Genomic DNA, 14,107 nt, shown 5'->3' with positions numbered 1-14,107 from the left:
GGTTGGCCTCAAGCTATTAGGCGAGTTCGTGGGTTCACATTTCTAGAAGAAAAAATCGATTTTCTGTACCGTTGAAGTACATTATGGGGGTGTGATGGTGTTCTAACTTCCTGCCATTAACAGGGTTCTTGAGGAGAGAAAGAATACATATTCCAGAGGCAACGTCGTGCGACAGTATCGCCAAAAGTGACCGTCTGAGAATACGGCCCCAGTACTCGCATGAAGTTAAGAGGTAACCAACTTTCCCGTAATGTTGCCAATAACCAGCTACATTATTTCCAGAGCCAAAACTAAGACTACAGCTTTTGCGAACTAGTCTTCGAGAGTGAGCCTTTGAGTTGCATGGCGTCACTGAAATAAGGTATTTCTGTACTGGACACAACGTACACTACTATAGACCGCTTTTTCATGGGTGCTGCCATTGCATAGGCAGTGGCGCCATCTATGGGCAGTTGGCATGCTGGCTTGGGTGAATGCCCATGTTGTGTGCTATGGTATACGCTCGGCGGCAGTTTCTGGTAAATTTTTTCGCACTCGCGTGGTCTCTTTAGCATGAAATGGCGTCTTCTACGTGAGGTAGGGTCCGGTGAGGCGTAGTGAAAGAATTTAAGTCTGAAGTAATTAAGCAGCTGGAGTTTATGCTGGCGTTAGGGCGGACGGAGCACCCAGTGCGAGGTGTGTGCGTTTATTTGAGCTTACAATCAGCCTCGGATATCAGTTAGGTAGTTTCTCAAATTCGTTTCACCAATGTTGCCATACTGCAACATTCTCAGCACTAATTATAAGCTCTGGTTTAGCTGCAATGAGTAGCTACGAAACATTTGACGATCCTAACAGCGTGGGTACCGTTCTGCTGGCAAATAAGTTGTACTGTTTACTTTGACAAGCGTTCAAGTTGTTACCTGTGGATACATTGGGCGACTGCCTTGTTTGCTGGGCAAGGTTTCTGCCCACAAATAAAAGTTTGGTTAATAATAACTGCATACCATACAGTGTGAGTCACACTTTTATTGCGATAGCAATTATATGGACACTCAAAAGCAGATTTCTGCCGTCGGCGTCGCCGTCGCCGTCGCCGTGAGGTTCCGTATGACGTCATTTGGAGAAGAAATCGTCGCCGCGCGCCGAACGCTGTATGTGCGAGTGAAAGGGCGCGAGGGGCGCGTCTTTCACGAGGAGTGAACGCACGGCGGAGAACAAACGCGCGTTCTGCGCCGTGCTCGCTTAAGGGCTGCAGAAGTAGGCGTCTCTTTTCTCCTTTACAATCACCATATATGTAGAGCAAACGCGCCTTCTTCAGACGCGTGAGAGGCCGTGGGGGAGGGGGAGGGAAGGGAGGCGACGTTTAGTTGCGGCACCAAGTGCCTATTTATATCAGAGGCTCCAGCAACAATCACCAACGCCGCACGCATTTTGAGCTAACGCGGGCAAAACGCCGATGGCGTCGACAACAGTTCTGCATGTTGTTGCTACCAAAGCCGCTCACCTTACTTCGTATGACATTGCTGTGTTGCTATCGCATTCATTGCTTCGCCCTTAGGGCGAAACTGTGACATTTTTTTGAGTGGTCGAACGACCAGCTACACTGCGCGAGCTTTCGACGCGCATGGTCCAAGCATGCGGCACGACCATGCGAAGTCTTATGGTGTCGTTATCCCCTGTTCTGGTTTATTTTGCTGCAAAAGGTGGACATATGACACATTAGAGTACTGCACGGGCCGATTTTTTCAACCCGGGCCCGTTTTCACGCCCGACCAAAAGCTTTGTGGCAAAACCCGGGCTCGGCCCGGGCCCGGAAAATCTAAGTTGCCCGGCCCGCCACCCCTTTACCTTAGGCTCGAACCCGGCCCGAGACCAAAAAAGACATGTTTTTCAGAGTCGAGACACGCGAGGATAACTCGTTGCACGTTACATCACACCACCAGAAAGTCTGAGCCCGGCCCAGGCCCGGGTCAAAAAGCACATGACGTGCCCGGGCCCGTGAAAAAACTTCCCAGGTGTCCAGCGGCTTGGTGAGAGACCATCGTGGCTTTTTACTTTCTTTTTTTTTTCTGTTTAGCTGAGGATTGTAGCATTGCAGCTAGCCTGTTTTTAGCTCAACTTCGGCTAGACGCGGCCGCCACGTGGTCTTGACCGCGATGGTGGCCCCTTCACGGCTTCGGCCGTTTACGTTTTTTGGTCGCGTGCCGAAAGGGGCGACCAATGTTGACGTTGTTAAAGCACTCGTTCAGCGCGAGTCTGTGTCGGAGCTGAAGTCTGTGCAGGACTTCGGCGCAGGCCGATTCGAGGTTACGTTCAAGACTAAGGCCGCGGTCGATCGCTTCTCAGCCGATCCCGCTTTGAAGGTTCGTGATGTTACGATTCAGTTTGAGTATCGAGGTGTGCGGACGAAGGTGGTCAGGGTTTTTGGCTACCCCTCGGACTTGCCAGACCAAGCCCTCTCAGAAGGGCTACAGGTTTTTGGAAAGGTCCTAGGGATCTCCGAAGAGTGCGTGCCAGGTTTTCCTAGCGTCGGTACAGGAAACCGGCGCATTCGGATGGAGATGGCGCGGCCCGTCCCTAACCTTCTCCGGGTTGGTGATAGAGTAATTCAGTGTGAGTACGAGGGTGTTGCACGGTTGTGTCGTAGGTGCAACTTAGAGGGGCACCACGCGGTCGCGTGTGAGACGCCGAAGTGCGTACGCTGCGAGCAGTTCGGTCACGAGAGCTGCGACGCGGCGTGCGTACGATGTGGCGGAGACCACGCGGTCTCGTCGTGCCCTGTCCGCACCTACTCGTCAGTGGCCTCGGGCTCTGAGCCGCAGCCATCTGCTTCAGAGCCGGCGACCACTTCGGTGTTAGGTAGCACCACAGTTGCGACGGAGAACGGAGACAGCCAGGGTTCCTTGAGCGAGGGAGACAGTGCCGGAGTCGATGCAGATTCCGCGGCCGCCGATGCGCTTCCTTCCCTATCCGCCGCGGCGACGAGCGGAGGGGGAAGCGGCGAGGAGGTGGTCGCGGCTCCCGTAGTTGCCCCCGCGGCAGCAACGGTGCCCGCCGAGGCGGCCGAACTCTCTGGTGAGCCGGAACCGCTTGCTAGCACGAGCACGGAGGCCCCTTTCATTGAGGTGTCCCGTAAGAAACGGAAGAAAAACCGTAGTAAGCGCTCTGGATCGGCGGCCAGGGAGGCGGCCTCACGGCGGTCGTCTTCGGACTCGGAAGGTAGTGGCTCCCATAGCTCGGAGCCTGGTCTTCCTACACCCAAACGCACGGCTGTGGTGCCCTCAGGGTCAGAGTCAGAAATGGAGGACTCTTCAGGAAACGAGGAGGACACTCCTTGTGAACACTGCAAGGGCTTCGATTGCGACTGTTCGATTGTTTCAGATAAGTCGTATGAATCAACAGCCGCGGGGTCTCCGCTCGAGGAGACCCTCGCTTAGGCAATTGTACCATCGATTTATTTGCGGCTAGTATTACCCAGTACTAGCCTTTTCCTTTTACTTTAGCTTTCTTGTTTTTCTCTAGCTCTCTTTTAGTCTTTTGCTAAATTTTTCTTCCACTCAATATGGCTTTTTCTCTCACTCTAGCTACATTTAACTGTAGAGGCTTGACTCGAAATTCAAAACGGTTCGCGATAGTCGACTTAGCTAGATCCGCAAATGTAGATATTCTTGTACTTCAGGAAACATATGTCCACAGGTTAGGTCAGATCAGCCACTTTGACAGGACTTTTGGCACGAGGTCTTTCTGGAGTTATGGCGGGTCAGGCTGCCGAGGCACGGCCATCATTTTGATGCCGCGCTTCACGGGCCTGGTTCTACGCCATGCCAGGGATGCCGAGGGCCGCATTCTGTCAGTGGATCTTGATTCTGGCATTCGAATTGTTAATGTTTATGCTCCAAATAGAGATAAAGGTCAAAAAGAGTTTTTCGCTACATTGGATCCCTACTTAGTGGGCCCTTCGAGGCTTATTCTTGTAGGTGACTTCAATTGTGTGTTAGAACAGGTAGATCGTGTAACTAAACGAGGTATTGCGAAATTCAGGGATAGGGCTGGAGATATTGTACTACGGGGGCTCGTTGATGAGCTGGGACTGGTTGATGCTTGGCGCACGCTTCGCCCTGCGAAGTCAGGAATGACTTGGACGGGGAGAGGGGTGAAGAGCCGCATCGATCGGTTTTATGTCTCGTCATCACTGGCTCCCAGTATGCATTCCTCCAAGGTAATTCATTCTGCTCTTAGCGACCACCGCTTCCTGACACTGCGGTTTGCCGACTCGAGTTTAGTGCCGCAGGGGAAGAGACCGTGGCGTCTAAACCCACGGCTCCTTAAAGACAGGCAGGCAACCGCAGAGGTATCGTCCATTCTGTTTCGCTCGCTGCACAACAGAGCGGATCTAGAAGGTAGAGAATGGGACGAAGTGAAGGCCAGTGTCCGCGAGTGCTTCAGGTCCTGGGGCAAGCGTCGGGCGCGGGAGGAGCGCGAGGAGATAAAAATCGTCTCCGACGCGATCCTTCTGCTCTCGAAGCCACTGTCTAGTGGGCCTGGGGTTGGTCCGGCGCTGGCCTCACTCCGAAAGGAACTTCGGATTCTCCTACAGCGACGCTGGGATAGCTTGAGAGCTATAACCCGAGCGGAGCGGTGGGAAATGGAAGCGTGGTGCAGCAGAAACATTCTCCGCAGGCATCTTTCAAGGAAGAGCACAACTCTCTCTTCCGTAGTAGATCCAAGTGATGGTAGCTTAGTCGACTCACCAGAAGGAGTACTTGCAGTGGCAAGGCAGTTCTACATGAACCTTTATGCTGAGCCAGCTGCCACTCCGGCTGTTTTTCCTTTCGTTCCACCAACCGAACCGCCGGTGGTTGGTGACACAGCCATAGTTGAAGACGAGCTCTTGGAAGCATTGAAGTCTATGAAGCACAATCGCAGTCCAGGATCCGATGGTTTGACAGTTGAATTTTATGTGAAGTTTTGGAGACTGTTAGGGAAGCCTTTCACATCATTGGTGAACAGGCTGCTCAGTGAAGGGACTTTGTCAGCGTCTCAAAGAGAGGGGCTAATCACTCTCCTGTGCAAGGATGAGTCGAGAAGCACTGATCTAAGAGCCTGGCGGCCCATCACACTTCTGAACTGCGATTACAAGCTCATAGCAAAGTGTCTGTGTATGCGACTCACTCCAGTTCTCAACACTGTTTTGGGCCCATACCAGGCATGCTGCGTTCAGGGACGCTCCACTCAGCTTCACGGTTTAGCAGTCAGAGACCTTCTCCTGTGGGCAAATGCCAGGAAAATTCCCGGTATTTTCTGCTCCTTTGATCAGGAGAAGGCTTTCGATATCATTAGCCACAGGTACCTTTTTCGGGTTTTGAAGGAGGCCGGCTTTAGCGTGGGTTTTCAGCGTATGGTCCAAGCTTTGTACTCTCGACCGACTTCTGCTGTTCTCATACAGGATCGCGTCTCGGAGGCTTTCGTTGTGGGTCGTGGTGTACGGCAGGGAGATCCGCTCTCACCTGCTCTCTACGTACTCGCATTCGAACCCCTTCTGCAGAGGCTATCCTGTGACAGTAGAATTGGCAAGTTCCTACTTCCACCAGGTTCCCCTCCAGTTGCACTTTTCGCCTATGCAGACGACTTGTCTATTGTCGTCCCGGACGAGGCATCAGCATGCACCGTGCTGGACGTCATGGACAGTTACTGCAGGGCGAGCGGTGCGAGGTTGAATAGGTCGAAAAGTGCAGCCATGTACTTGAACTCCACTCCGTCCGTCCCGCAGCCCGTTCATGGTCTACCCGTGAAAACGCGGTTGCGAATTCTCGGTTTCCAATTCGATCCAGACGGCCTGTCTTCTGAAAACTGGCAGCAAGCTAAAGAGAAGCTTGAAACCAGGATTCAGGAGTTCAGCGTGTTGTCGTGTCCATTGACAGCTAGAGCGAACATTCTTAGGTCTCTTCTTTTTTCTTTTCTCACGTATGTAGCATGTGTGTCCCCTGTTCCAACCCGAACCAAGCTTATCTTGGAGAGGGTTCTCTTTCGGTTTCTCTGGAAAGGGACAACTGGCTGTGTAGCTAGGCAGGTACTTAAGCTGCCCAAGGATAAGGGAGGACTCGGAATTCCCGACTTGGGCATCGTAGCTGCTGCACTGCACGTCAGGTGGACCCAGGTTGCCCTTAGCTCAGATATGCTCCTGACTCGAAGCTTTACTTCCTTCTTCCTTAGCACTAGACTCCGTTTGTTTTCCCAGAGCACATTTTCTCACTGTGTGCCTCGCTCAGGAACCCCGTCCCCATTCTATGCGATGGCTGCCAATTCGTTGGCACGCCTTCGCAAGGTCCACTCCGACATCGATGTAATTTCTACTCCGCTCCAAGAATTAGTTGACATCCTTACCCCCGGTCTTCCCCCGCATTGTCAAAGGTACGACCTGTCTTTTCACAGACCAAGTTGGAAGCTCATTACGGCGAGCTTCCTTGACGCCAGGCGAGCTACATTCATGTACCGCCTGGCGCGAGGCTGTTTGCCGATTAGCTTCCGACCCTTCACAGCCATCCCGGCTCGTGGAGTGTGCCCCTTTTGTCGCGGTCGAGAAGATACAGTTCACATCTTTTCGCAGTGTTTACTTTCTGCTGCTCTCCTCCAACGGATAGCTAGTTTGTTTAGTCTCCCAGGCGTTCCATTTCAGACAGTCCGTTTCTTGCACCCTTTGCCCAGCCATGCGATCAACCAGTTCGTGCTTCTTCTTGTCGAGTGCTCATACCAAGTTTGGTTAGCACGCTGTGATGCGGTTTTCGGGGGAGCGGCGCCGGGTCTTCACGAAGTGCTTGGAAAAGCACGGAAGGAAGTCTGGTTTCATCTCACCCGGAAGCGGCGTCACCTAGGCGAGAAGAAGTTTCTCGAAGTGTGGGCTCGCCCAGCTGTGATTTTTGAAGAGTCAGGTGGAAAGCTTTCCATTAAGTTATGATGCATGCTTCTAAGGTCACTCGACTGGACAGCATGCGCCAGTCGATCCACGTATTTCCGTTCGCCCCAGTGGAACACAGAGTTGGAACCGGTGCTGGCGCAACAGAGTGCGCTGCGCCGCGGACGGCTTCTGTTGTCTCCATGGTTGTTTGCCTTGACACCTTTTCCGTCGAGGCAATCCAGGGATCTGATGGGCTTGTGTCCCTGACGACCGACATGGCTGTTTGTGTGAAGCGTGAAATAGCACGGTGTGCGCCGCTCCACAGCGGCCCCCTTGTCCGGGAAGGACCGTTGGCCCGAATCAAAGCCCCCCACCCAGTGAGCCCGGGTAGGGGGGGGTGCCGGGGTCAATGTACCGAATGATGCTGGGTTGTTGAGTACATGAACGCTCTGGGGCGCGGTACCTACGGGTGCCAAGTCCTCTTCCCATCTGACAACGGCACAGCAGCAGCGCCGGCCGCGTCGTCGGCAGCCCCGAGCCCCAAGAAGAAGGCGGTGCGCGCCAAGCCCACGGCCAGCCACCCCAAAGTGTCGGCCATGGTGAACGCGTCCATCGGCGAGCTCAAGGAGCGCGGAGGGTCGTCGCTGCAGGCCATCAAGAAGCACATGGCGGCCACCTACAAGGTGGACGTGGAGAAGCTGTCGCCGTTTATCCGCAAGTACCTCAAGTCGGCCGTCACCTCGGGCGCGCTGGTGCAGACCAAGGGCAAGGGCGCCAGCGGCTCGTTCAAGCTGGCTGCGGGCGCCGCCGCGGGCGAGAAGAAAAAGGCGGGAGGTGTCAAGAAGACCCCCAAGAAGGCCGCCAAGAAGCCCGCGAGCGCCAAGAAGACTCCCAAGAAGTCTCCCAAGAAAGTGGCGGCCAAGAAGGCCAAGCCAGCAAAGAAGCCCAAGGCCGAGAAGAAGGCGTCGCTGCCCAAGAAACCCAAGAAGCCAGCGGCCAAGAAGGCGGCCACCCCCAAGAAGGCAGCCAAGAAGTAAAACGTGCGCGCGCACACAACACACCAACGGCCCTCGTCAGGGCCACCCCAAACGTCTGCCTCGGCGGAGCCGCGTTGATAGCGCGCGATGCTCCGACCTCCGTGACCCCTCTTCCGCGGCCATTTGCGGTCCAGCTGCCTCGGATCAGTCGATCTCAAATAACAACCAGCTCATGGATTTCTTGCCAGTGCGTTTTCCCCTGCTTTGCTGCATGGTTCAAGTATATAAGCCAAACAACTCTTTTAACTTCTCTTTGCATTGGTGCCAGCTGGTCAGCTCCTCTTCGTGGTTTTCGTACCACACCTTTGCCGTGCCTCTTAGGTACAACAACACGTTAGCTAGCATAAGCGTAGGATCCCATCTGTCGACTCCACTCACGCGTTCGTACATAGCCAGCCACTCTTCAACGTCGGCGCCATCGGTCTCACAGAAAGTTCCGGGATCCTTGGCTTGTACAACCACAACCGATGGAGACGACGACGTTGATCCTGCGTGCTCACCGTCAGTCATAGTGGGGACGGTGACGCGACGTCCACTGCGGAGCTCTGTTTCCAGCCTTGGTACCCAGCACCTCTCACCAATATGTTAAGGGGATGTTGGGAGTATAGGCTGGATGTATTTACACAAGTAGAGTTAGTGCGGTCAAGATAGCTGACCAGCAACAACAAGAAGCAGCCAGTGTCTCTCGATCTTCTTCTTTTCTTTCCGCCTATCCTTCCGTAACAATATATATATATATATATATATATACACCTTTAATAACAATTACACTGGAAACTTCGTGTGACCTCGAAAGATTGTTCACTGAAGTGACGAGCTTATGAGTATTTGGAAGACCTGAGTAGGAGACAATTCAGTTTAACAGCCTGACTCCCTTCGCACCGTCAAGAGACTGGCGTCTCTTGGTTGAGCCATGCGACAAGCGGATTCAGTTAAACATGCTAGGGAGATATATATAATTATTGTGTTTTGTGCGTATTAAGTCACACAAGTACACATCTATGAAAAAAGCAATGTGTACACCTTTAAAACATTTAATACATAAGATACAATCAAGAAATATTTTCCTGACGAAAGGTCAGTTATTGAGAAGCTAAGACATATTGTTACGAAGAGTTGTGAAGAAATGGCTTTATTTACAGGAGATGGACGATGATCATAGCGCAGTCCGGCCTCTCAAGCTCTTCGTCTTCTCTCTTTTTGTATCTTTTTGTATCGCCTTTCGTATCTGTTGTATTTCCCTGCAAGCAGACAAAGCTCGTGCGGCGAGTCGGGATGGACAAGCAGGGTAGAAAGGCTTCAAGCAAGCAATACGAGTCAGCGGAGTTCTGCTTGATCGCCGACCATTGCACCTTTTTCCAAGTCACCTTTTTTGAACGATACTTGTATGTGACGGTTGTCGTATTGCTCTTTCGAACGACTTTGTGAGGCCAGAGTACGAAGACGAGCTATTCGACAGGCTTCTTTGGCGAGACACAAAGTCTGATACAGAATCGTCATTGTGCAGAACGAAGGGTAAGAAAGTGTCCAGAGGGCTTTGCGGTAACCTTGTATACAGGAGATAAAGCGGGCTATATATAGTTCGTGGTTTCGTGTTTCGCCGCATTGTATGCGTAAGTGATGAAAGGTAACACGTCCCAGTTCTTATGATTAGAGGAGACTTGCATGGCACGCATGTTGGCTGCTTGTCGTTTCAACGAGGCCATTGGTTTGTGGATGATACAGCGTGGAATGGCGGAACTGTGAAGTGCACAAACGAAGTAACTCTTCAATGGCATCAGCAGTGAACTGGCGACCATGGTTGCTGATGATGACACGTGGTGGGCCATGGTGAAGGACCACAGAACGCAGCAGGAAGACCGCCACGCAAGCAGCGGTGGAAGAGGGTATGGCTGCAGTTTCTGCATATCGTGTAAAATGGGCTACGCAGACAATTATCCAACGGTTCTTGTTGTTGGATAACGGGTATGGAACCCGTTATCCAACAACAAGAACCGTTGGTTATTCGAGCAAGTAGGCCAATGCCACGTCTCTACGACAATGTCTGTCGTAGAGACGTGGCTGCTGTCAGGGCGCGAGTTCATAATCCTCAATGCCCCTTGCTGCAGGATACGGGGAGAAAGATGCCATGTTTGGTGCGAAATTTGGTGGTAGGCGGAAGCTGTGAGTGCCTGGGTGTGTCACTTGCGCATGCAGGCTGAGCTCTTCCTGGACTATTTGTCGGATCGTTGATGCAAGATCGAGGAGCTGGTTGCTATCTACGCTTGCACCTGCCGTCACATTGGCTAGCCTGCCAAACTTCGGCGTGATGCGCCTCGTCTTCAGTTGCTCGAAAGTGCGACAGTGCCGAATGATGTCGGCGACGGAAGCCGACATCATGCGGCTTTGCGATGAGGAAACTGTAAACATCCTCAGCAATTCCTTTTAGGATGTGCCCGACTTTGTCTTCCTCAGACATTCCAGAATCTACCATCCTACACAGTTTTATTACTGCCTCAATGTAGGTCGTGCAGGTTTTGCCTGGAACAGTACCGTCTGTTCTGCCCTTTTCTTTTTCGTCGCGGAGTCGCTCTTTGATTTCCGAAACAAATATGCCCCATGTTGTTAGCGTTTCCTCGTGATTGTCGAACCACACCAACGCAGTATCCGTTAGAAAGAACACAATGTTCGAAAGCTGAGAAGCACTGTTCCACTTGTTGGCGGCACTCACCCGGTGATAATGGATGAGCCATTCCTCGACGTCTTCGTCCGGTCTTCCGGCGAAGGGACGCGCATCTCTCAGTTGTTGAATGGAACTGGTCGGCGCAGCAGTTGGAATGGGCCGTTGTTCGTCTGCGTCGTAGGACATATTCAACTGTGGTGTATTCGGTGGGAGTCCAGCAAGGCGACGAAGAACTTGTGGTTGAGCCTCTGTCTTCGGGTGTCGATTACCCAGCACCTTCCAGCACAACTGTTACAAACAGTTGTGAAGAAATGGTTTTATTTACAGGAGATGGATGATGATCGGAGCGCAGTCCGGCCTCTCAAGCTCTTCGTCTTCTCTCTTTTTGTACCTGCCTTTTGTGTCCATTACAATATATAAAAATTAAACAATATACAACCATTTCCGAACACAACTTATGACGAATTATTAGCATATGTATTATGTGATTCCATAACACCATAGTTTCATTAGATGTCAAAGCATTCCTTATGCCACTGGTTTCATTTATTTTCCGGAGGCAGAACAAAGGTTTATAGAGTAAAATTATCAGGTGCCAAAATAAACAAACATATTAACAAATAAATAAATAAGACAGCGATATCTCAAAAGTGCGAAAGAACTCGATAGCAAATATAGGAACAACGTGGATTGTGTTATTGAGAAGCAAATGTAGCATACGATGAATAAAAATTAATAAGGAAAATGCACAGATAGACCAGGGAGTTTTACAAATAGCGCAACCACGCGTCTTTTCTTACCCAAATGCCCTCACTCTGCTTGCGCTGTAATGGACCCAATTTTCGTTCCTTTGCATAACTTTTTACGTTTTCTAAGCCAGGTGGTTTGCTTTGACTTGTAAGTTGGTGCCTTTCTCTCTCCTATTAAAGACATCAGTTCGTTGTCTGATGCGATGATTTCACTATCATTGAAAAAGTGTTTGTTCGGGCACTTGATCTGGAAATGAAGTCGGCAATCTTATTCAAATTGATTTTGCGGGAGAGTTCTTTGTGGGTGTGCAAAATTGCCAGATAGTTCAAACGGGCTTGTCCAGTTGTCGACCTCAAGTACATTTTCAGTCGCCGAAGGCAAGAAAAGGACCTCTCGGATGTGGTCGACGAGACCGGTATGGCCAATGCAAATTTTTTAGCTTGGCCATTTCCGGCAAAAGGTTTCGCAGGTGTTTGCCCTTGCCCCCCGTAAACACGTGCACGACATCCCAAATGTGTGCAATGATGCCGACCTTTGCTGGCTTAAAATGTCAATCAGCATATCTCTGTGCAAAATCAGGCGTCCTGGTTCAAGGTTGTCACCGTAGAACTATGGTATGGTATGGTATGGTATGGTATGGTATGGTATGGTATTCCTTATCTGATGGTGCATACCCACTGCGGGAGATTGGCCAAGATTGGGATGGAATTAGGCAACCTTTGTTAATATTAAAATTGGTAAAGCTAACTGGAGAAAATGCACAAAAATAAAATTTAAAAAAATTCAAGAAAATCTATTTGAAGCACTTATAAATTCCTCCACGGCTGAGCAAATATCCCTGTGGCACTTTCCAAGAGAGGAAGCTCCTAAAGAAAGGATACTTAGAATAGAAAAGCTTAAACCAAGCTGGGTAAATCTTGATTCTAGAATACTTTTCCTTAAAATGATCTATTGTTTCATCTCCACAGAATGGGCACAGAGGGGAGGGCACCAGACCAGCCCTGTGACGATAGAAGTTTAATATTGGTACTCGACAATGTAACCGGGTAAAGATAACTTCAGTTTTTCTGGTGTGAAAGGGATTTTTGGGCCAAGGGAATAGGCTACTGGATTCAAGAGATATTCAATTATTCGAGACTTTTTGAACCCAGCTATAGCTAATTTCTCAGAATATCGACACCGTAGAACTATGTTATATATGCTTCCTCTTCCTTCCCTATGCAAGCAGCTCAATGTGGGACTTGGGGGCCCATTCACACTTGCGAGTCGCAGAGGTCGCGCGACCGTTCTGGTCGCAAATGGTCGGAAAGCGACGGTTGCAGGCCAGTCGCACACTGCTCGATTTTCCAGCCTTGCGACTGTGCGTCGCAAACCGCTAAATTTTGGTTTTGCTTTTGTCCTATCGCTTGCAATGTCCCAAACTCGATACTTTTCGTCACAGGTGCACGCATTGTGACACCGGGCTTTAAGCAAGCATGCGCATTTAGCGTTATCTTCTCCGGCATGTTGCACCGAAAATGTAACGAAAAGAAACGTTTCTGGTGCTTCAAAGAAAAGGAAATCTCGCTGCACCATACACACCAGAAAAAGCAAGTTGCATGCACAGCTGTGTTTAGAATGATAGTTAATTTGTTGCGTGCACACATGCGTGATTTTATTTTTTTGTATCTTCCAGGGACTGAAGCTGAGAAAAAAATTTAAGAACATTAAAGATGTGTATATGCGGAAACGACAAGAAATTGGAGATAAACAGAAGAGCGGTGCTGGGGGGCTGCTGGCATCCCCACAATTGGCCCCACTTCCCAGCCATGGTGGAACTGATAGAGGTCTTGTCACCGCAGCCTTCACTGTGAGTTTAATGTGTTGGTATAGTGAAAAAGATGAGCAGTGAAATCAAGGATGCAATTGTATGCATGCATGCGGGAAAGAAAACAGAGTCAATCAGGCTAAATGTGGCTTAAGTTAAGCAATGTTGAACTGGAAAGTTTATTCAACCAACAGCAATAGCCCCATAATGATTCAGTGACAGATGAAACATTACAAGTAGTACCCAATACCGTAGATGCTGTCAAGGGAAGCCAGTTTCATGAAATGAAACCGTGCAATCAGTCCTTTCAAGTGTACGCTTATTGCTTAACTGCAATGCTAACAGCAGTTAGATACACACTATTTTGTTGCTATGGTAGTCTAGAATGTTCTGTGAGATTGCTTTCAGTGGCAATTGACCCTATTTAACTGTGCGGCATGGTGAAGTGAAAAGGTGTGGCCAAAGTTTGTGTACGATTGCACACCTAGACATGCTTTTATCATTTCATACTTCTACCTCGAGGCAGTTAACATAAGTAGGAAAAAGTGAGCGAACATGGGGCCGTATTCTGAAACGTTCGCCCTAGGCGAAATTTCTTTTTTCGCTTTCAGGCGTGCGCTGATTGGCTGTTTTAGCAAAATTGGATGAGCTGATTGGGTGGTTGAGCCCGACATCATTCAATTTTGCTCAACCAGCCAATCAGCGCGCACGCTGATTTCGCCTAGGCGAACGTTTCAGAATACGGCCCATGTTCTTTTCATTTATTCCAGTGTCCTCTGCAGCGCAGTAGACGCTGACATGAGGTAAGAAACTGAACACCACCACAGGAGCCTGTGACATTGTACAACCATTTTCACAAGTAGTGACAGTCATGCATTAAGGAAGATAATTATGCTATAGTCTGTTGTGAGAGATGACTTTATTTGGGCAGGTATGTGTAATACACAAATAAAAAAAAATATTTTTTAGCCTCA

General features: G+C 50.1%; 1 protein-coding gene across 1 annotated transcript; it reads left to right on the top strand.

The window, feature by feature from the left end:
• Nucleotides 1-3,772: 3,772 nt before the first annotated feature.
• Nucleotides 3,773-8,142, top strand: LOC119444257 (histone H1). Its single transcript, XM_037708682.2, has 3 exons — nucleotides 3,773-3,831; nucleotides 4,369-4,517; nucleotides 7,382-8,142. The coding sequence occupies exons 1-3, from the start codon at nucleotides 3,773-3,775 to the stop codon at nucleotides 7,912-7,914; spliced, it is 741 nt and encodes a 246-aa protein (XP_037564610.2). The 3' UTR covers nucleotides 7,915-8,142.
• The last annotated feature ends 5,965 nt before the right edge of the window (nucleotides 8,143-14,107 follow it).

The sequence above is a fragment of the Dermacentor silvarum genome, chromosome 3 (genome assembly GCF_013339745.2).
Source record: "Dermacentor silvarum isolate Dsil-2018 chromosome 3, BIME_Dsil_1.4, whole genome shotgun sequence".
Taxonomy (NCBI): domain Eukaryota; kingdom Metazoa; phylum Arthropoda; class Arachnida; order Ixodida; family Ixodidae; genus Dermacentor; species Dermacentor silvarum.
This window is presented reverse-complemented; position numbering and strand designations above follow the sequence as displayed.